A 23803-nucleotide genomic window follows, 5' to 3' on the forward strand; every position below is an offset into this window, starting at 1 on the left:
ATACAACACTAGGATTTAGTGAGTGTTGTCGTATAGAGTTATGATACTTATTGCTAGAGGACTAACATTCTCAGGACAAAGCCACTCCCCAAAGTTTCGTTCCTGAACCGGCAGAGATGCACTGTCAGCGGTAAACGGTTTTTAACTAGAGGCTGTCACTTCACCCAAATTCATAATAGCTCCCCTAAGTGTTTCAATTCAGACAAACATTTCTATTACAGCAGTATTTTGGGTTTGTTCTACCGAAAAACTTCACTTCACCCTCAGGGTGAAATTACCATATTTAGTTGTTGTAAAGCTCTTTGCAAAATACTGCACAGCTGATATAAAGTATTTTTCTAAAGGAGCTAGTAAAGCCAAAAGCAGCACAGCTCTGCACTCTATTTCCAGTGACAAAACCTCAGAAACACTAATGGAGCCAATTTCATTCTGGTTCCTTTGTAGGAACGTCATTGGAGCTGACCTTCCTTAGTTCCATGCTCCTTACCAAACACTCCAGTGACCACTGAGCTTCATTCTCCTCTTGTGAAAAAACACAAACATGTCCTCCACCCCATATTAGCACAGGATCGGGACCCTTCCATGATCCTGAGCAGGGATCTTTCCATTTCACTTGAGCAAAATCACTTGGATGCCACTGTGCCAAAATCTATCTGTGGCAGACTGCTCACGTGACATCCATATTTAAAAAGTTCAGAACAAAAAGAGTATGATTTAACGCATTATGTGGCGATTAAGGGTAAATTTCTTCCTTTTCTATTTTTCTTTTTTGAAGTTGTATTTTAAGACTATGAGTTCTTTCCACAATACCCTGTCCCTGAGGATTATAATACCTGTTTTATGTATGATTTCCCATTGGATGCAAAATTGTTGAAATGCCTTACTACTATATCCAGAACCATTATCAGTTTTAATAATTTTTGGTATACCCATATACAAAAAACACTTCAAGCAGTGCACAATTACATGTTTTGTAGCTTCCCCAGGTTGTGCACTAGCCATTAAAAATCCTGAATAAGTGTCAATGGTCACATGTACATATTTTAATTTGCCAAGTTCTGCAAATCCATTTGCCATAGATGATTAGGAAGAAGACCTCGAGGGTTTACCCCTAAGTGAGGGACAGGAAAATATTTTGGACATACATCGTTTAACTATTTGACAAGCTGCTTCTTTGGTAAGATTGAATTTCTTTCTTAAGCTTTTGCTATTTATAGGGAACTTTCAGGTGAAGCAACTCTTTTGTAAGACAGCTAGATTTTCTGAAGTTTGTTTCCCATCTATAAAGCAGTCATTTCTTTTTGAATGCCTGTTTCCTTGTCTCCTTATTGGATTTGCAAAGGAATCACTCATTGCAGGCAGTTTGTTCAAAAGGCAAAGAACTTTTTAAATTTCAATGAAAGTTTCTTCATATCTAAGACAACGTTCGGTGTATAACCTGCTTTCCCTTATTTTTAAGATTTTAAAGTGGCTTATTTGCTCTTATAGGTAGCTTTTTGTCTGATGAGTTCTCAAGAGGCAAGATTAAGCTTTCTAGCATTGTTTTGAGAAGAAACCATTCTTAGCTTTAAAGTATTGCCATCTTTGGCTGAAATACTTCATTTCCCAGAATTCATTTCTCGTCAGCAGCTCACTGTTAAGAGCTATTTTATGGACTCCATTTCCCATAGTTCTTTTTGGGTCCGCGAGTCAACTGGTTCTCTTTTACCAGACATGCTTACAAATTCTTGCCTGGGAGGTTTGAACCAAGTTTTTTTGCTTTTGCAATGGGAGATTTGAACAAGCATTTTACATCTTCAACCATGGGACATTGGGAGCTTTCCAGTCTCTCCTCAGCTGGCTTCAATGGGTGTTTCTCCTTCATCAGACACTGGCCCCAAATCAGAACTGCCCCTGCCTTGTTAGCAGGCAGTGAGGCTGGCATTTCTGATAGCAGCTATCCTCAGGGCTTGTGTCTGCCCCCGCCAGTCAGCGAAAAACAAAACCATCTACAATAGCTTTTCCAGAGCTCCTTCAGAGCGATTTTCTCCCACTGATTTTATTTATTTTGCCTGCCCCCCCCCCCCCATGCAGAGCTTCAGGTATCTGTTTGCGGCTCTGTACCTCTGCTAGCTGCCTTTGGAGGTAGGGGCTTTTCTCCGCCCCAATCTGCCTCAAACTCTAGGAGCTCTGTCAGGTCATGCATTTTCTGGGGAGGAATCTGTCCCTTCTCCGTTTCCTCAGTCTTTCTCCCAGACAGTTCCCAGTTTGGTCTCATTTTATCCCCTCTACCCCAGAAACAGTTTCCGACACTACAGTGGGGCTTTCCCTGCTACTGAAGGTAGGGGCTTTTGTCCGTTTGTTTTCGGGGGGGGGGGGGTGTCTGTGTGGTTTGCATACAGACTGAAAATCTAACAGGGGAGGTTTTTGCCATCTCTAAACTCCCATTAGGACAGGTGTTTTGCCTCCTCAGGCCTTCACCTGGCCCATTCCCCCAGTGGGTTGTGTTTGTCTGGGTGCTCAAGGACAGTTTATGCCAGAGGCAATCCATCACCCCTTATGGCTACACTCCCTCATCTCTCAGGAGTCAGGTGAAACAAAGCTTCTCTCAAAGACAAGCTTTCTCTGACTGAAAAGAAAGCTTTACTCCTGGATAGTTCTGTTCTGCCCTGGCTGGGCTCTTTCCCCAGACAGGTTCTGACTCAGCAGCACAACTGCTTCAGACACAGTTCAGCTTCACTGCTTTCCCAGAAAGGTCCTTTCTCTGGTAGGAAAGCCTTTCTTAGATGTCTTTCTGCAGCTGTGGACCTATCAACCCGGGACTTGTAGGAAAGTGGACAACTGTGCTGTTCCCTCCGGCTTTAGCTTTGTTTGTTCATTAACAATCTTCCCCTTGGCTCTGCACCTTCCTGCCTCAGCTGTGTGCTCCAGGAAGTCTACAACTGCAGCAACCCTAGTATCCCTGAAATGCACTCCAACTCAGAGATGCTGGCCTGCTGCCTCTGGGAGTTTGATTGATTTAGGGGATCTTTGCCTTAGGACGATTGGGAGCACCTTTTCATTCTGAAACACTCCCTCGGAAACAAATCCCTTGATGCCTCAGCTGGGCTGTAACTGAAAAGCTTGGCTTTTTTGCTTTTTTCTCAGGTAAGGTTTTCTGCCCTTTGGGCTCTGTAGCTCTTCACCCACACACTCCCAGCCTTTCCCTCAGGGGACTCTGACCCACTGTCTTTTACTAGCTTGAAGAGACAGAGCTTAGTAGAGGTTTTTAGGAAATTGTCCCTGCCTCCTGCATTACTTGAAAGAACTTAGAGAGGTTTTGCTGTCTTAAGAGGTTTGTTGTTTTCCCTTAGAACTAATCACAGGTGCTCCCCATACTAATATCTTCAGGTGATTCTAATTTTTGTGCTTTTAAGAAAGTTAAAGGCTTTAGTTTTTAAGTTTTTTAAGAGAGCTTTTGAGAAAGATTAAAGCTTTTTAGAGAGATTTTTCCCCCCAAATTTTCCAAGAAAAGCTTTGTTTATGAGAATTTTTTTTTTTTCCCCAAAAGAGAAAGACCAACTTTCCCCAAAACTTTCGAACTTTAACCTTTCTGGCTTCTTACATCCGCATTTCTGCTTCAGGGAAAAATCACTTTCTCCTGTAGCTTGGACTCAGCATTTCAGCTGTCCCCAGGTCAAAAGCTTCCATAGGAAACTTTTTCTTCCCATAAGCTCAAAGAAGAGCTTTTCTACTACACATAAAACTCAAAGAAAGATTTTTCCAGTTTGCATTCATACCCCCAAAATTAGAAAACTGAAGAGTTTTTCTGTCTAGTTGCCTTATTTTTTCTACACAACCTTACACTTTTAAGTTTTTCCTACACTATATTACTACCCTATAGCTTATACTTAGAAAAAGGGACAGAAGACAGAAAATTGACAGAAGAGAATTTTGCGCTGCAGCATCGGACATTCTTCAAGTCCGTTTTCCTTTTCTCTCGAGGATAAAACCCCTGCCCCTCAATAATATATATATGGAATATATAAATATATATGGAATATGTAAAAAAATATATATGGAATATATGTGTGTGTGTGTGTGTGTGTGTGTGTGTGTGTATGTATATATATATATATATATTCCATAACACTGGCATGCCACTTTCCACTGGCAGGGCTGACTCACACTTTCACCAAAATCTCTGTAATAAAACTATCATTTTCCTTTTTCTTTAGTCCCTGTTCATTTGTCTCTAGTCCCCTTTTTTGTCTTTAGTCTTTTTTTCTTTAGTCCCTGTTCATGGCGCCATTCTGTGGAGCGTTTACCCATCAACCCCACAGCTCCCCAGAGTTTTCTTGAGTGTGAGCGGCAGGAAATATTAGGCAGAAGGATTTATAGTACGGATATAAACAGATAGAAAATAAAGGATAGCCTCCAGAGGACCTGGAACCTTTTCCAATGGGCCCTGACTGTCTCTGCTCCAGGGTATTTATAGAGATGCCAAGGGGTGGAGCAAAAGACCTCCTCCCCCAGCACAGCCAAGTGCAGACCATTTCAGACCCTGCACCCAGGCCTGTGGTCCTAATTATCCTCTCTATGCGGACCTGCTGGGTAAAGCCACGAGGAACCTGAAAACGGGCTCCCACAGATATGATAGGATGAAAGGGTAGATTATTGGACCTATTTTTAAAGAGCAACTTGTTTAAAAACGTTTTACATTGCTGTAGATTTTAGTTTATTGATACAAATTTGAAGTTAATTTTGTTATACTGTATATATACTTCTATCTTGTTAGAGGTATTATGTTTATGTAACTCATTTAGATTGTAATGGATAATTAAGAAACAGATTAATAATTAATCATTTATGATAGTCAAATTTGGTAAGTTTTCTAAGTATACATAGATATATTTCACATAGATTAGGTAATCTTCAAACACTTTAAAGACCTACAGAATATAGCATTTAAAATATTTTAAAAATTAGACTTTCTGGAGAGTGAGACATGTGCTGTGGATATCGCTCTGTGTAAATAAAATTCTGATTGGCCAGTGACCAGGCAGGAAGTACAGGCAGGACAAGAGAGAAGAGAATTCTGGGAGGTGAAAGGCTGGGGCAGAGACTCTGCTAGCCGCGACCATGACAAGGAAGATGTACGGTAATGGTAAGCACGAGCCACGTGGCAAAGTATAGATTAATAGAAATGGGTTAATTTAAGATAGAAGAAGTAGATAACAAGAAGTCTGCCACGGCCATACAGTTTCTAAACAACGTAAGTTTCTGTATGTTCACTTAGTTGGTTTTGAGCGTCTATGGGCCTGGCGGGTGACAGAGATTTATCCTGACTGTGGGCCAGGCAGGAAAACTCTAACTACAAATGGTGCCCAATGTGTTGGCAAGAGTTTCCACCTAAAACCTGAGAAAAAAGATTCTAAAACGGAGCTAAAAACAGCTTCCTAGTTGTCTCTCTCAAGTTAGCGGCAGCCTGCCAGTTTGAGCTACTATGGCGGGTTCCTGGCGTGTGCGTCTGACCTGCAGTGTGGCAGGAATGAGGAATCTACTCTGCTGCATGGTGGATTTAGCCTTTGCTGGTTTAAAAAAAAAAAAAAAAAAGTTTCTGGGCTATGCAATGCTTTGATAGAACTGCTTCTGATAGTTGATGGTACACATGGCTCCAGACCCAGAGCTGGTGATAAACTGTACCACTGCCATGTTGGGAAGCAGAGGTGGGTGGAGCCAGCAGCCACAGTGGTGTTTCAGTCTTACAAAGATGGATATTACACAGAGAATCTGGTTTATGTTGTCTTTGGGATTTTTAACTACAGAAAAAGATTTGATCGTAAAAGCTGTTGAGTTAAACAAATATGTAAATTTTAAAGGTACCTTGACTTCAAAATTTGGATATAAGGATATGTTGCTTTGGAAAAGAGTCTCTGCTTTTGTTTCCACAGAAAGCCAGAGACTATGGATTTGTTCCAGATTAAGATACATCAGGTTTGATCAGCCAAGACCACCTGAAAGGTCTCCAACGACACCATGGCCCAGATGATCTGACATCCAGAATGGTTTCAAGGCAACTGGCTCAGAGGTTTACCCTCATGGACTACTCCATAATCCTAAAATTTTCTTTGTGCCCCCTTAAGATACAGTGCCCCCCTCCAGCAGGAAGTAGTAAGAGAAACTACACCCACATTCCCAGCTGGCTTTGGAGATGGAATTGGCTCACTCCTTCTCTAAACCCAGGCATATTGTTAAAAGAAAAGGTTAAGAGATTCTTGTGTCCCAAATCAGAAGAGCCCTCTGGTGTGGGACAGAGAAAAACCAATATTTTTCTTTAAATTGGGTTGATTATAAATTTGATCTCTTTCTAAACAAGAAAAGGACATATGATATAGATATAATAGGATAAAAGGGTAGATTAATGAACTTACTTCTAAAGAACAACAACTTGTTTAAAATGTTTTACATTGGTATAGATTTTAGTCCATTGATACAAACTTAAAGTTAATTTTGTTATACCATGTGTACATGTCTACTCTTGTTTAAGGTATTATGTTTATATAGCTCATTTAAAATTGTAATGGATAATTAAAAATAGATTAATGATTAGTCATCTATGATAATCATACTCATAGCCATGTTAGTTAAGTCTTCTAGGTATACATAGAGATATTTCAGATAGATAGGTAGTCTTCAAGTACTTCAAAGACCTACAGAATATGGCATTGAAAATATTTTTAAAATTTAGACTTTCTGGACAGTGAGACATGTCTGCTCTTGGCAACACCGATTTACTTCAGAGAGGAGGATGGGCATTGAAGACACTTATTTTCACCTTGGCAAAAATAGCCATTTGGGCAAGAAACTGTTCTTGCCTGGACTGCTTGATCGACATGCAGGACTGCTTGACTGGACATGCAGGACCCATAGAAAGGTGATCACTAAACTTTGCTTGGCAAAATGGTCCTTCAGGTTCCTGCTTCGTAGAAGAAACTGCCAGACATTCTATAAGACACTGAGAGAAGTGACTGAGAGACTCTAGCCCTGTGGGCTGAAGACAGATGCCCCAGCTTTACAGAGGAACTTTGGATGACTGTCCAGGTTGCCAGCTGTCTCTGTCCACTCTACAATACTCCCGAAAGTTGCTTGCGTCCTTCTCTCTTTTCTTAGGTAATATTATATCCTTCTGGGGTTTCTGATGTAATTGAAGACTAGATATAATTTTCCTTAGTTATGATAAAAGAGAAGTTAGATATGAAACCTTAGACTCACAAATCTAGGATATCTTCTTTAAATTCGCCAAATACAAAATACTAGATATTATAAATAGACTAGATAGTGTAACTGTAATTCTTGCTTGATAATTGTTTTGTTATGTGTAATTTTATTATGTGAAAGTTAAAAACCTTCTTTTTTGGAAAAAAAGAAAAGGAGAAGTGCTGTGGATATCACTCTGTATAAATAAAATGCTGATTGACCAGTAGCCAGGCAGGAAGTATAGGTGGGACAAGAGAGATGAGAATTCTGGGAATAGGAAGGCTGAGTTGGGAGACGCTGCCAGCCACTGCCATGAGTACCATCATGTAAGATACTGGTAAGCCACAAGCCATGTGGCAAGGTATAGATTTATAGAAATGGGTTAATTTAAGATAGAAGAACTAGATAAAAAGAAGTCTGCCACAGCCATGCAGTTTGTAAGCAATACAAGCCTCTATGTGTTTACTCTGTTGGGTCTGGCCAGCTGTGGGACTGGTGGGTGAGAGAGATTTGTCCTGACCGTGGGCCAGGCAGGACCAGGAAAACTCCAGCTGTATCAAAATGCTGGGAGAAAGGACTTTGGTTTGCATAAAGAAATGACAGATGTTTGAGGAGACAGGCATGTTTAACCTGACTTTACAATGGACATATGCATTAACATCATATGGCAGTTCATTAATATGTACAATATACAACTTTTATGTTTATACTTATTTGTTAAAAACACAATTTAAGAAAAACTTCAAGGATATAGTTACAGCCTGCTTATGCCCGAGCCAAGACCAAGTGTGATCCTATAACCACAGGGAAGAAATCACAAGGTAACAGAATTTCAGTTACTATGACATAAATGCATACTCTTGAAATGTGTCCATGTGAATCTTGAACTCAAGTTCAAATATTTGTGTACTGTGAGAAACACCCCTGTGCTGTAGGAATTTTTAAGTCTCAGTTAAGAGATAGGACTGGAAAGGGGGGAAGAGGTCCTGAGGAGTCCTGAAGAACCACTTGGGAGAATACTTTCTCTTTGAGATTATTCAAAGTTAATTTCTCATCAGGTAATTGAGTTGCTATCGACTACAGCTATACCACTCTGAACCACCAAATCTCTCCCCTAATTGCAAAGTGAAGGAGGCTTGCAACACCGGGCCCGGGAGCGTTCAGTACTTAAATGGGAGACACTTCAACTGCGGCACTCTAGCAACAACTCCTCAGTGAAAGTTGTCAGTAGAGAAAATCATCATGCCGGAGTGTCAGGGGAAGAACTTTCCCCCTCTACCTCCCTGCTCCTTGTCTCTCAGACAGGAGAGTGAAAAGAGACAAGACACACAGCACCGCTGAAGCAAAGTTAACCGGTTGGAATTTACTCACTGCTAGACCACCTCTCGTCAACCTCAGGACTTCCTCAGTGCTGAAGAGATAGGTATTCTTCCTCCTCGGGGTATTTCCAGGCCATTTCTTCCCTCTGACCCCTTCAAACATCCCCAGATCCTTTTACGTTTGCCACAGATACCCTTTATTACCATCATCTACTGACGTCCTTTCCAAAACTTATGGCTTGAAAAGAAAAAGAAAATAAACGCCATACCCACTTAATCAATAAATGGTTGGAAGAATGTGTGACAGGAACTTCTGAGGACATGTGAAAGAGTCTGAATGAGATGAGAAAGTGGGAGATCCTGCAGAGAGGAGCAGGCAGAGGGAACAGTAACTGCAGAGGTATCAGGACAAAAGTGAACTGGTTTGCTTAATGAACAAAGCTCAGTGAGCCTTCAGCAGAGGGAGGCTGAGACCTTCTGTGACTCAAGGGGCTTCGAGCGTTAAGCATGACGGAAAGAAGCTAATAGATGGTTTCATATAGAAGGGTGATATGGCATGAGCAGTGCTCAAAGAAGGCCCCTCCAGGAGCTATATGAATGGATCAGTGGGTAAAAAGGTAACATAACCAGATCTGCTATTAGGTAATGAAGGTGGTTCAGCTGAGAACCACCTAACGGAGCTATCACATTGGCTGGTTTGTGGTTTTTGAGACAAGGTTCCATTATGCAACCCAGGCTCGCCTGGAACTCCCAACCCCGTCTCAGTCTCCAGGATACCAGATGACAGGCCTGCATCATCATGCTTTGCAGGGATGATGGTTTTAACTATGATGTGGCACTTGTAGGGAAAAAAAAAAAACAATTTTTTTCTTTTAGTATGAGAGATGACACAGATTAGAGCACTCACTAAAGCAAGGAAACTGGTGACGCAATGGAGAAGAGAGGAACAGATAATGGACAAGCAAAAGGAGAGGACCTAACACACACAGCAGTGTCCTGAGGACCAGGAAAGTTGGTCAGGGTTTGTTCTCGTTTGTTTTGTCTGTGGTACTGTGGGTTGCGCTCAGGGCCTCACCTGTGCTGACCAGTGCTTTATCACTGAGTTCATCAACTTTTCCAAAAGGTACGCAAAGTACACAAGCATGCTAATAATGTACTACAAGGAAGCAGGGTGGGCTGAAAAAATTACCAAGTGACTTGAAACAACACAACTTTATGATCTCAGGGGTTTGAAGGATGAATCTGAAGTATGTTTCTCTATGATAAATGAAGGTGTGGCTTTGTTCCTTCCTACAGAGACAGAGGCTATTTACTTCCTCAGCTCAGGCGACCCCTTCTCCATCTTCAAAGCCTTCCAGGGAAGATCACAATCTGTCTGTGCTGCCATCTCTGTTCTTCTAAGAACCCGTAATTACTTCAGCATAACCTCATCTCCAGGGCAACTGACTGACAACCCTGACCTCCTTGCAGGAGATGGGACACGACATCTCTAAAGGATTCTCCCAGCTGCTGGTCAACCTTAGGTTAAAGATCAGATTTTTCTGTATTTGTTAAAAATAAGAAAACAGTGAACTAGCTGAGAATGAGGCAGAGAGGCAAGAAGCAGCCCTATCTTTAAGAGAAAGAATAAATTGACAATTACAGCAAGATGTCATGGGCCCTCAGGAGAGGGAAGAATCCAGTTGTGTAGAACAGGAAGGCCAGGGAACTGCACATCACAACGTGGACACAAAGAGCCACGTGAGCACTGGTGGACTTATGTGGGGTTCCACAGGTGACCCAAGTGACAGTGGAAACTGCAGTATCTGGGTGATGGAGTTGTGAGCTGACAGGGTCTGGGACATGTCTGTAGGAAAAAGGCTTTACTGAGGAGTAGAAATTAAGGTTCTAATTTAGGAAATGAGAGGATAACACACAACTAGAAGCTAAAGTCATCAAGAATATTATTGAGCTAGTAAGGGAAGAAAGTTTCACAGAAAGTTTCTGGTAAATTCATGAAAACCCAATTATCTAAAATAGTATATTAGAAATCATAGCAACCCCCTCCAAGTCCCATGCTTTTCCAAAAAAACAAAGAAATTACCCATGTCCTATGTTTTCACTTACCAGTCCTAAAACAATTCCTAATTGAATCTCTAGCAGCTCCCGGAATCTTGCATGTAGAAAACAACATTCGGAATTGGTTCATGTCAAGAGGAGTATTTCCAGATTTGTGTACAGGCAATTTTTCTCTATTAAAAAAGCATTTTGATCAAAGAGTCGTTGTTAAAACTCACTAGAAAGCCATCATGACTATATCATCTTTCACTGAATAACTCAGATCAACAGCATTTGCTTATTTCCCATAACGGGCAAGCCCAAGCTCATCTGTGCCAGGGCCCGAGTGCCCTTATCTTCGTGGCTCAGTCCATGCCCAGGGCGCTTAGCACTCTTACCTTCTTAGCAGCTGCCAGTAGTTCAAGTTGTGCCAAAGAATTATACTTCCTCTTTCTAACTGAGTGCCTTCCCTTGCAGGCCAGCAGTGTTCAAAATGTGGACAAGGACCCACAAAATTCACATTGAGCTGTGACGGTATGCGCACATCCAGGTAGGCAACATTGAGCCACCACTCTTCCAGCTAAACGAAATTAAGAACACTGGTTCTTCAAATATTTGAGCATGTGACTGCTAGCAAGTAAAGAAAGCATGCTACACTTGTTCCTTTTTTATTCCATGTCAAAACCATCTGAAGTCGTCATAGAGACTGAAAACCCTCCCGTATACCCGCCCTTCCTTTATTGTTCCCTCCCACTTTAGAACTAAAGCTCCTAAATAGTTGGTTTAACCGCACTATCAACAAGGAACTTAGTGGCTCCCAGAGTGTAAGAGACATTCCCTCAAACCTCACTCAATGATCACAGCTAGTAAGCCATTCACAATGTTCCTTTACCAAACAAAACCTGAAATTCTAGCTAGAAATACAACTCTTCAGTGTGCTTCAAACTAACTTACACCTTTCTCTAACAGTCCTTTTATGTGTCCCCTTTCACACCAAGTAGCTGAATTTCTTACCAAGAAAGTAGACACTAGATCTTATCAGTTTACCTGGAGGTTTTTTTTTTTTTTTTTAAAGGATTGTACAAATTGTAGTTAGTAACCCAGAAACAGACCAGAGTAAAATGAATACAAGCTGAGCAACAATTTCTTTACCTTTAGTTAAAACCTCGCCAGGACTCAAAATTGAGAACAAACGTCTTATCAAGAAGCAGACACACTTCTCTTTAAATGGTAAGTTACCATCGTTAGTCTCAGCTAAGGCAAGGCCCTCTAGTTCTGAAGAGTCTGACTCAGAGACTGAGAAGTGGTTGAGCTAAGAAGTCAGAGAAGAACGTGGCTGGCAAAGGGGGACCTGGGGATCACAGCAGCTTCTCCTTCAGTCTGTCTACCTCAGGATATGTCCAGCTGCTTCCCACTTCTCCCGTGCTGTTTAAATTCACCAGCATCAGAAGCACACGGCTGGGTGAAGAGATGGCCCAGTGGTGGAGAGCTTGGCCAGCATGTATAACTCTAGATCCCATGACCAATATTGGCCAAAGCACACACCACACAGAGCTTGAATTAAAATAAGGATTTCTGGGCCTTGTTATGGACTTACTGAGTCACAGATTACACATTCCAGGATACCTGCATTTTAACACATTCTCAGGTGAGACAAAGGCTCACTTATAAAATCAGTGCTCTCCAATGATGCGGATCACTCTTCTGTGGTCATAATGACAATGACTCCAAGCACTTTAGGCAATAATTTAAATATGAAAGCTATATACATTCTAAATTCTTTAACTATCAAGTTTCCAATTATAAATACATAAAATAAATACCCAGTTTCTTTTTCCTTTCGCCCTTTCAAGTAATTTCTGATGCAATTTCTCACCGACTCCATTTTGAAATTTTTGAACTATTTCTTCAGTTTTCTTATATTCTTCTTCATTTGCAAATGGCTTTACTATAAAAAAGAGATATTTAGACATAAGTGTTCCCATATCACCTCAATCATTTTATACAAATCTAAACATCACTAGCATACAGTAAGGTTTTAGTTTGCAATATGAAAATTGCAGTGCAAATACTATTTTTTTAAAAAAAGAAATAAAACAGTAGATATTGTAGAATGCAGTCCCAATATTCTGAAATTATCCCCAAAGTATTCTAGATGACAGTTAAAGAGGCGAAGCTACCCACTAGCTATTATGCAGTAGAAAGTAAGTCCTATTTAACTGCAAGTAAGAGAAATTAAAGCCTGCTATGGGATGTCTTTCTGTATGCTGTCACTATGCGTTGCTCTCACTGATTGATAAATAAAGCTGCTTTGGACTACGGCAAGACAGGATAGAGACAGGCTGGAAATCTAAGTAGAGATACAGGAGAAGAAGGGCGGAGTCTGGGAGACATCAGCCAGCCAGCCAGCTTCACAAGGAACAACATGCTAGCAGACCAGTAACATCACAGCCACATGGCAAACCATAGATCACAGAAATGGGTTACTTTAGGTTGTAAGAACTAGCCAGTAATAAACCTGAGCCAGCAGCCAAACACTTATTAGTAAAGTAAGCCTCTGAATCGTTATTTGGGAACTGGCAGGCAGGAGAGAACCATCCGTTTACAAAAGTCTTTTCCATTGATGTTTAAATTAGAAGCATGACTCCTACATAGGCAATGTAATATGTATTTAGGGTGTCTCAGAGCCAAAAACAGTTTCCTACTAAAGGAAAAAAAGGAAGGAAGAAAGAAAAGAAAAAGGAAAACAAGAAAACTATCCAAATTTGCCTAGACTATGAAAATCAATTGTTTTGAAAATTAAAGTTTATTAGAAATCAAATTAATATATTTTTGCCTCTTTAAAAATCTACCTAGAACAATGTAAAATCCTATTTAAAATAGCTGTACTCAGAGAGAATAAGCGAGTACTCAAAAAAGTCAATGATCTGTGAATTTTTAAATGTTAGCATTCCTAGATGAAGGTAGACTTAAAAAAGAAGAGGAGGAGAAGATATTTGGAAAGCAAAACAAAATAGAGCTGAGGTGATATCTAAACTAATAAAGTATTTATCTTTTTAGCAAGAGGACTATTTATCTTTTTAGCAAGAGGACTTGGGTTTGATCCTCAGAATCCATGTTAAAAACAAACAAACAAAAAGCATGGACCAGAGGCAAGCAGGTGCATACCATCCAAAACAAAAACAAAACCCAATAATAAAAAATAAAAAGGAATAGCATACACATGCAAGTGTGTAGTGTGTACAGAGGTATGTGTGTGCACATGTGCATGCATGCATACACACACACACACACACACACACACACCCCTCCTTCCAGTTCATCCAGTGGAACCACACATATTTATCTCCATTCCTTCTAGAAACACACTGAAACAACAGTTAAGTGACTTTAAAAGGAGTGCAAGGGCAGGAGATAGCTCAGCAGTTAAGAGCACTGGCTGTTCTTCCTGGGGTCCCGAGTTCAATTCTCATCACCCATGGCAGCTCACAACTGTCTAGTGGAACCTGATGTCCTCTTCTGGTGTTCAGACAGATACAAAAAATACATTAAAAATATCTAAAATAATAATAATAAAGTGAGTGAAATCTGCAAGGAGACCAGGGGTGGGCAGGCAGACAGAAAACTACAAAATCCAGAAAACACAGTGAGCTAGACACAGTGGCAAATCTGAGAGCCCCAGCCACTGGAGGGGCTGAGGCAACAGAGATTCAAGGCCAGTCTAAGCAATATACTGAAACCCTGTTAAAAAACAAAACAATAAATAAACAAACAAACTGGAGAAAATGATTACTGGCTTTGTAAAATAGAGAAAATAAGTATCTAAGTCCTGAAGAATACAAGATTACAGAAAATATATGAAAGGTTCAATGTAAGTCAATAAACAAGCCAATTCTGATAGCAGAACCCAAGGTCCAAGAATTCAAGGCATAAGGTATGTTCAATAACAAAGGGAAAATGAAGGATGAAAAGAGACTGCTAGAAGGTATTCACCAAAACCAACAGAAACAATCACTCCATCCGCACAGAGACAACCACCCCATCCACACAGAGACACAACCACCCCATCCACACAGAGAGACAACCACCCATCCACACAATATTTTCTTAAGGCTAGGAAAAAAGATTCTGGCCCACACTAAAAAAAAGTGGTACTATACTGAAAATACACATTTTATATTGAAATATTATTCACAAAATCCAGGAAACAGAAATAACTTAAGTATCTGTCAACTGATAACCAGAGAAAGAACTGTACTACATATACACTGAACAGCTATCATTCGGCCATTAAAAAAAAAGAATGGAACACTGGCATTACAACTCAGGTAAAACTGGAAACGCTAAGTGAATAAAGAAACTAGAACAGAAACCAACATCATCTGGTAACACTGATACATGGAAATCTAAAAGGGGAGGGAGGGGAGGAGGGTGTGGAAGGTTGATCAGTAGGTACTAAAGGAGATAGAACAGGAAGCTCTGGAATGCTGCTATGGACAATTACACACCGAGTGTCTTGGAAAGCAAGATCTTGAATATTTTTAACATAATGAAACATTGTTTGAAGAGACAGATATTTGACCTATTTTAAACACTGCATGATATCCATATATTGAAATCACATAGTACCCAGCTAATATGTATATATTTTTGTTTCTAGGTAACAGCTTGCATTTAGTTTAAATTTTAAAAAAGTTAAATTACATGCTCAGCTTTCTCCCCACCCCCAACTGATCAGTTCAAGAAAAGAGTGCTGGAATTCAGGTGTGTGCTAATGAAATTACTAGGTCTCTTCCCTGCACTCAACAGTAAGATCCACTTGTCACTAAGTCCAGCCCAAACACACAGAATTCCCAGCGAGATTTTCAGAATCTCAATCTTACATGTGAATACCCAAGGACTGGCAGGTGTTGTGGAGCCCTGGCCTCAGTGTACAACATTAACATGGCTACACCATTTTCATCAGAGAAAACGATTTTATATTTATATAATCTTCACAAGATTTGGTCTGTGGTCCTCCTTCAGAGAGGTTGGTTAAGGTTGGGCTCTTGTGTGAAATTCTAGCCTATCCCCACCTACACATGATCTCAGAAGGAAATGCTGGAGTTACAGAGAGTAGAAGGTTTACTGAAGGCAGGGACTCCAGCTATCTGGCTTTCGGGAGGAGGCAGGAGTTTTCAATGACACAACTGTTTTAAAAGTCACCCATACTCCTATAATAATAAACTCCTTGGCTTACCAAACTGGACTCAGATGGAATTATTTCTTTGGTCTGTTGCCAGTGCCTTGTCTGAGGCTAATGAACAATTGCTCATGGCTCCTTGAAAAGCTAACACATTGGTGCTCAAACAGAGACAGACACACAGGGGTACAGGGGACTTAGGACACAGCTGGAATGGGCGAGGAAACAGGACCAACGCTGAGAGCAGAGGAGCTGCAGGACAGTCCTGACACAGATGCCTCCTCTTGCACCGAACGGTGTGTCTCCTTGCTGTGGCAGAAACCAAATTACCCTGCTCTGGGTGACAGATAACACCTGCAATGGAGGCTACCCATCTCCCAGGAAAGAACTTCACCCACGAGGGAAGGACAGTGACAAAACAATACGTGGTGGCATCCTCCACAACAGTCTCTGGTTACAAGTAAACCAGACAAACCTGGGAATGAGATGGAGGTACTGACTCAGGAATGAAGAAAGAAAATAAGAAGGAAAGGACATGACTGCTCCTGGGTTTTGGCACCAGGTGAATGAAAAGAAAATTAGAAAGGAAGGACATGAGTGTTCCTAGGTGTGGTGGAGGAGAAAGTTTATTGCAGGTACAAGGGAGGCCATGTGAGGAGAGGGGAAAGACAAAGCAAGAGGCCAGGAAGGTAAAGGGTAGAATGAAGGGGGCAAAAGAGAACCAGTACAGCAAAATGGCTGGATCACAGAGGTAAGGGTAGACAGGGAAGGACACCCAGCCAAGGGCTGAGGGTGTAGGGTAGGCAGTGGTTATGCCAGCAAGGAGGGCCCTGTAACAGGTAGAGCCTGAGGGATGCAGGGATAACCTAACCACCAGTGTCCACTCTGATACGTTAAATAGGAACCTCAGCCATGTGTTCCAGGTTTGAGACCTAACAACTCACTATATTTCTAATGGCAGGAGGGGCTAAGGCAAAGTACAAATTAGATCTGGCTGTTCTAAGTATCCTCTCCTGGATATCACTTGGAACTCGGTGATACACGAAGAATGGTGAGGGAGAAAATGAGGTGGGAATGGTAGCGGGGGCTGGTCATGAGAGAGGTGGTGTATGACACCCAGCTTTCTGAGACACATAGGACTACAGTAAAAAGGCAGTGAAGAAGCATGGACCATGATGTCCTCATCTAGGGGTGCTGAAAAGAAGGTATATTCTTTTGCGTTAGGGTGGAATATTCTATAGATATCTATTAAGTCCATTTGAGTCATAATGTCTGTTAGTTCCCTTATTTCTTGGTTAAGTTTCTGTCTGGCATATCTGTCCATTGGTGAGAGTGGGGTGCTGAAGTCTCCCAATACTAGTGTATGGGGTTTGATGTGTGATTTATGCTTTAGTAACGTTTCTTTTACTAATGTAGGTACACTTGTATTGGGGGCATGAATACTCAGAATCGAGGCTTCATCTTGTTGGATTTTCCCTGTGATAAATATGTAATGTCCTTCCTGATCTCTTTCAATTGATTTTAGTTTGAAGTCTATTTTACTACATATTAGGATAGCTACACCAGCTTGCTTCTTAAATCCATTTGATTGGAAAGTCTTTTCCCAGCCTTTTATTCTGAGGTAGTGTCTGTCTTTGAAATTGAAGTGTGTTTCTTGTATGCAGCAAATGGATCTTGTTTTCATATCCATTCTGTTAGCCTGTATTATTTTATAGGTGAATTGAGACCATTGATATTAATGGATATAATGACCAGTTATTGTTAATTCCTGTTATTTTTTGGTGGTAGTGTTGTATGTTTCTGCTGGCAGTGGTCCAGAGGGTGCCTGGACTGGCCTACTCTGGTGACTGGTCTATCGAATACCCTAACTGTCATCATAGAGCCTTTGTCCAGTGACAGATGGAGGCAGATGCAGATCCTTGGCCAGGCACCAGGCTGAGCTCCGGGAATCCAATCAATGAGAGAGAGGAGAGAAACTGCAGGCGAGGGACATCAAGATCATGATGGGAAGGTGTGCAAAGATGACCGGCCACACTAGTGGAAGCCCATGAACTGTGGACTAGTAGCTGTGGAGCCTCCATGGGACTGGACTAGGCCCTCTGGATAAGGAAGATGGTTGTTTGGCTCAAACTGTTTGGGGGGCACCCAGACAGGAGGATCGGGATCTGTCCCTGGTGCATGGGCAGGCTTTTGGGAATCTGGTGCCTGTGGTGTGATGCCTTGCGCAGCCTTGGTGCAGTGGAAAGGGGCTTGGATCTGCCTAGGCTCAGTGTGCTGGGCTCTGCTGACTCCCCATGGGAGACCTTGATTTGGGAGATGTGGGCATGTGGGGTGGCTTGGGAGAGAGGGCTGGAGGAGAGAGGAGGTGGGATCTGTGGGTGGTATGTAGAGTGAGTAGAAAATTTCTTAATAAAGAAAAAAAAAAAAAAAAAGCACAGACCTTGGGATTATTGTGGGATTTTGCTGCTTTGCTGAGCCCAGTGATAAATTATGATCTTTACAGGGTAAGAAAAGAATCTGGTTGATCTGAGTGAATTGGCATGGAATGTAAATTGGGGTTATAAAGTGCTAAAAAGGGAATTTAAAAAAACAGAAAGGGAGACCTGTCTGGGTCACTCAAATGGAGTGAGGGGCATAAAGTAAAGGGCCAGGAGCAGGAGCAACCAAAATGAAGAATGCATGAGGAAACCGTGTAGGAACCTATGGTTTGGCACACTAAGTAACCCAGTAGGAGGGGTAGAGTACACACAGTATGCAAGAGTGTGGCAGGGGTGGGCACTGGAAGCTAGAGGTGTAAGTGGGGATGAGGATGGGGTGGGAGAAGGAGGGATAGAGGGTGGGTTAGCCACAACGAAGGACTTACGAAACCTCACTAATTTGTAACCTAATCAAAAATACACAAACCAAGGCTCAGGAATTTAAGTGCCAGGGAAGGGTTCCATTCCTAGGAGCACCCCAACAATACAGGCTATTGCCACTGTTCTTTGTTGCCCGCAATGACGAGATCAGTGGTTCTCAACCTGTGGGTTGCAACCCCTTTGGGGTCAAACAACCCTTTCACTGGGGTCACATAGCAGATACTCTGCATATCAGATATTAACATGATTCATAACAGGAGAAAAATTAATTATTTGTAGCCATGAAATAACATTTGGATGAGGAACTGTATTAAAGAGGTGCATCATTAGGAAGGTTCAGAGCCACAGGACTAGATGATAAGATCTTACTGCTAAAGACATCACACACTTTGGTTGCAGGACACAGAGAAATCAATGAACTGACTAGGAAACTCTCTTACTGCTGGCTAGCTTGCATACTGCTGGAAGGTGCTATGTAGTCTGATAGAACATAAAAGGCATCAATACTGTATTCAGTGCTGGACTCTGCATGCTACACTACCAACCTTAAGGCAACATTGTAACCACTGTTGCAATAGAGGCAAAACCATTTACTGGGGTAACCGCTCTTTTGACTGGATTTGAGACCTGTTCCTCAGGAGAAAATCCATGCCTCATTCTGTAAATATAATCAAAACCCAACAATAGAGAAATCATAAGCTCTAGCAAAGACAACCTACTGGTATTTTCCTAAATGATCATGTTGTCAAAATGCCTTCTAACTATATTCATAGATTTGTGCTGCTCTCAACCTTGGTCAGAGGAGCTTATTACTGCAATGGGTCATAGTTAATGCAGAGACTCATGACTGTTTAAAGGGCAAGAATAAGTGACTGAGTGTTTGGCAATAGATGGGCCATCTCTATCAACCCCCTCCCCAAGATCCCGGAATCAAGGAAGGTGTTGGAGTGACTGTAAGAGCAGGAGGGTAGATGTAGTGCTGAGAAGTTCTGTCCTCTGGAAACGATCGTTGATGCACTCATGAACTCAGCACCTCCACAAGATCACAAGAGTTAATTCTAGCATGGATTGGGAAGGGACTCCCAAGGCTTCACTCCCAGCTGAGGAGCTGATGGTTGCTGATGGAAAGTTACTTTTTTTAGGGGTGCAGCATCTAGTTGGCTTTCCATGCCCCACTGAGTGGATGACTGATACTCATACAGGTAGCATTAATTGAAATTGGTGAGTTAGTTAAATAAATTAATAATTTTAAAAAGTACACACAAATTTGGTAAGAAGATGTAATGGAAGGTACTATGGTTTTTAGCAGGAAGGGACCCAAAATCAGAATGCCACCATATTTCAAAGTCAGAATGGCTCCATATTTCCTATAAGAAACGAACAAGGCCTCTAGAATTCTTAAAGCACACCCAATTCAGAATTCTACACTCAGCTAAACAATCAAGTAAAACATTTAGCTCCCGTTTGGCCCTCTCAAATATTTGTTTGCAGGTAGTTACAAGGGTGAGCAACATAAGAAAGCAGACAAGAGAGAGAACACAGGCAAGTGAAGAGCTGCCACAGTGCTGTCTGACAGAATGTCCCACATGACAGCTGTGCAGCAAGTGCAGCAAGTCAGTCCTCATTAGGAGAAGGGGGGAGGGGGAGGGGGAGGGGAAAGGGGAGGGGGAAAAGGAGAAGGAGAAGAGGAGGGGGAGGGAGAGGGGAAAGGGGAGGGGGAAAGGGAGAGGGGAAAGGGAGAGGGGAAAGAGGAGGGGGAGGGAGAGGGGAAAGAGGAGGGGGAGGGAGAGGGGAAAGAGGAGGGGGAGGGAGAGGGGAAAGGGGAGGGGGGAGGGAGAGGGGAAAGAGGAGGGGGAGGGAGAGGGGAAAGAGGGGGGAGGGAAAGGGGAAAGGGGAGGGGGGAGGGAGAGGGGAAAGAGGAGGGGGAGGGAGAGGGGAAAGAGGGGGGAGGGAGAGGGGAAAGGGGAGGGAAAAGGGAGGAAGGAGGGGAGTAGGAGAAAGGGAGAAAAGAGGAGGGGAGGAGGGTAAGAGAAGGGGAGGAGGGGGAGGGAGGAGGAAAGAGCTCCACAATGTACATTTTTAAGAGGAAAGAAAGCTGACCCAATATCTTATGTTCACCATTGCGGTGTTTAGGATAGATTATGAAGGCAAAGGGGAGAAGTAAGCAGAGAAAAGGAGGTGGAGATGCAACAAGTAGGCAACGAACTCAAATGACCGGCTCACTTAGAAACCACTAAACCAGGGGTTCTCAACCTGTGGGTCACGACCCCCTGGGGAGTCAAATGACCTTTTCACAAAGGCCACCTGATGCCACTGGAAACACAGACATTTGCAGTAGAAGTCACAACAGTAGCAAAATTACAGTTATAGAGTAGCAATGAAATAATTGTATGGTTGGGGCCACTACAACATGAGAAACTGCAGCATTACTAAGTTGAGAACCCTGCTCTCAACCCTGAGTGGCCAGGTGAATGAAGGAGTTAGTACAATCAGGTGGCTGCTGACTTAAAGTGGTGACTATATACGGATGATGAAATTCGAGGGAAAATGTGGACATGATGGACTGGACATACGCTCGGAGAGGCGTTAGGGAGCAAACTGAAGAACCATTTTAAGGAATTACTACAATATCTGCAACTACAAGATCCAAGAGATATTAGGTCAAATATGGTGATAGCAAAAGACAGAGAAAAATTTCAAAATCTTTGCCCTAAGTGGGACTTTTACAAGCAGACGGGATATTTACACTGCAGGCAATTAATACTATCAGCCTTTTCAAACCATGGAGAAAATAACTTTTAAAAAGCTTTGCATGTTGTAAGGATGAGCCTAGAGGCATCTACAATTAGACCCACATTGACATCATTTCTCTGTCACTAACAATATTAATCTACACTAGAAGATTATGAACACACCTGATTCAAGGTATTTTTTTAATGATTCTTCAAGTGAAGGGACAGGCAATGGCGGAAGAGAATCTTGATACTGAAATGTCCGTTCTTCAATTGATTTTGCCAATTGATTTTCCATGATACAGTCAAAGTAGAAAAACTGAAAAAAAGAGCAACATCAGTCACAATTTCAATCTTGTAAGTATTTGTAAACTTGTTGGACAAAGAAAATCAACTTTTAACAGTGTAAATTTAACATACTAGGAATCAAAGCATCATCAGGGAGACCACCAGTAGTCATCAGCATCATCAAACACCAGGCAGTGCAGTGTGCTACAAAAAGCATGCTTACTCCTAACCTCACACTGCTTTACATAAGAAAACAGAAATCGCAGATTTAGTTATCTGTGTGAGAGGCCATCATGAGTATCCAAATGCAGATCTGTTAGATTATACCCTCCCCTTCCACAAGGCAACGTTACAGGGCATTAAGGGACCTCAGAGTGTCTTGCTAGGTGGGTAAGATTGGATGTGGTCTGAGAAACTCTAAAAAGCAATACAGAGGTATGGAAGAATGGGTCATGGAATATTTTAGACTGTAAGAATTCATGTGACAAGCTAATGTAACTCAAAACTATGCAAATGGCATGGGACCTACTCAGATTGGTTTGAGTATCACAACCCAATCTTAAATATTTTCTACATCTGTGGTAATTCTCATCAAAATCAAAATAACCCCATATATGAACAGGGTACATTGGTATTCAATAAAAATTAAGGTTTCTGAAAAGGTCATTTATAAATTCCATATAAAAACAGTAACTAAGAAAACAAGAAATTAATACTGAATGAAAACTTCCTGTCCTTTCATATCCTATTTTAAAATAGCAAAGTTAAATAAAATATTCTACTCATGTGTTATAAAAGTTAATATCAGAAACAAAGGCATGGTAGATTACTTTGGCTAATACCTTAGGACCTCAAAGTTCAGCCTCTTCCTTTTTAATGGTTTCACTTACATCCCATTTGAATATTGATAAACAGCTTCGGACTTAATAGAAATGTGGCTCTTGGTCCTAAATATAGACTCAGCCGCTTTCCAACCATCTGCTCCTAGGCAACTGGCTGGAAAAAAATGGGAATGTGTATTTGGTGGTGGTGGGCTGCCACAGCACACATGTAAAAGTAGGAGGGCAACCTACAGGAGTTTGTTCTTGTCTACCTTGTGGGTCCTGGGGATCACACTTGGGTTATCTGGCTTGGCTACAGGTGCCATATCTAATGATCAATCTCACTGGACCTCAAAATGTATCCTTTTTATATCTGAGACAGAATCTGTTGGCTTGGAACAAGCAATGTAGACCAGGCTTGCCAGAATTCACACGGACCTACCTGCCTGTCTCTAACTCCCTGGTGCTTGGGATTAGAGGTGTGTGCCACCAACACCCACCTAACTCTAGGCAAGGAACTAATAGAATCTCTTTATCTTTCGATGTATAACCATACAGTCATCAGATTTTTTTGTTTGTTTGTTTGGTTTTTGGTTTTTCGAGACAGGGTTTCTCTGTATAGCTTTGCGACTTTCCTGGAACTCACTTGGTAGCCCAGGCTGGCCTCGAACTCACAAAGATCCACCTGGTTCTGCTTCCCGAGTGCTGGGATTAAAGGCGTGGACCACCACCACCCGGCCAGATTTTTTTAATGCCCCAAAAGCATGCCATAAAAACAGTCCACCCTGAAACAACTCTATTATGGACTAAAGTAGGTGTAATTGTTAATGATGACCTCAACTCCTACCTACCCTTTTTAGTCTCCAGAACTTGTCTTTATGATACATGATCATGACTCCCGTGGTTGCACCTGGGTTTAATCTACACAAAATGGCCTTAAATAGACAGGACCTGACCAAACCATTTGAATCCTAGGGGTAGAGAGGTTGCCGCCTCTATGTCTATATCCACAACCTCAAGAACTCAGAGACAAACAGTGCTGACAAGAACGGGAACCTCAATCCTACTGCAAGTGAGCAGGAATTAAATTCTGCCAACATAATGAACCCGAAGAAGGATTCTCCCCCCCCTAAAACCTCAGAAAATGACTCATAACAGAAACCCTGATCTTTTGAGATTCTGAGCAGGGTCAACAGCTAAACTCACTCAGACTTCAGATCTACAGAAGCTGTGTTCATTTACCTGCTAAGCTTGTGATCATCTGCTGTGACAGCACCAGGAAACTAATATTCTCTTTACACTTCCTTGCCACTTAACAGACACCACAGAGCCCAGAACAAGAATACTA

General features: G+C 41.8%; 1 protein-coding gene across 6 annotated transcripts in view; it reads right to left on the reverse strand.

Annotated features, from left to right (window-relative positions):
• Crot (carnitine O-octanoyltransferase) overlaps positions 1 to 23803 on the reverse strand; it is a 50992-nt gene that overhangs the window by 26287 nt on the left and 902 nt on the right. For all 6 annotated transcript variants that reach the window (XM_036181653.1, XM_036181652.1, XM_036181650.1 and 3 more), the window contains 4 exons: positions 21530 to 21665; positions 12398 to 12522; positions 10973 to 11154; positions 10644 to 10768 (listed from right to left, as the gene is read on the reverse strand). In XM_036181653.1, the coding sequence (XP_036037546.1) occupies positions 10644 to 10768; positions 10973 to 11154; positions 12398 to 12522; positions 21530 to 21644 (547 nt within the window). In that variant the 5' untranslated portion in view covers positions 21645 to 21665. The remainder of the gene's footprint in view (positions 1 to 10643; positions 10769 to 10972; positions 11155 to 12397; positions 12523 to 21529; positions 21666 to 23803) is intronic.

This window comes from Onychomys torridus, chromosome 3 (genome assembly GCF_903995425.1).
Source record: "Onychomys torridus chromosome 3, mOncTor1.1, whole genome shotgun sequence".
Classification (NCBI taxonomy): Eukaryota; Metazoa; Chordata; class Mammalia; order Rodentia; family Cricetidae; genus Onychomys; species Onychomys torridus.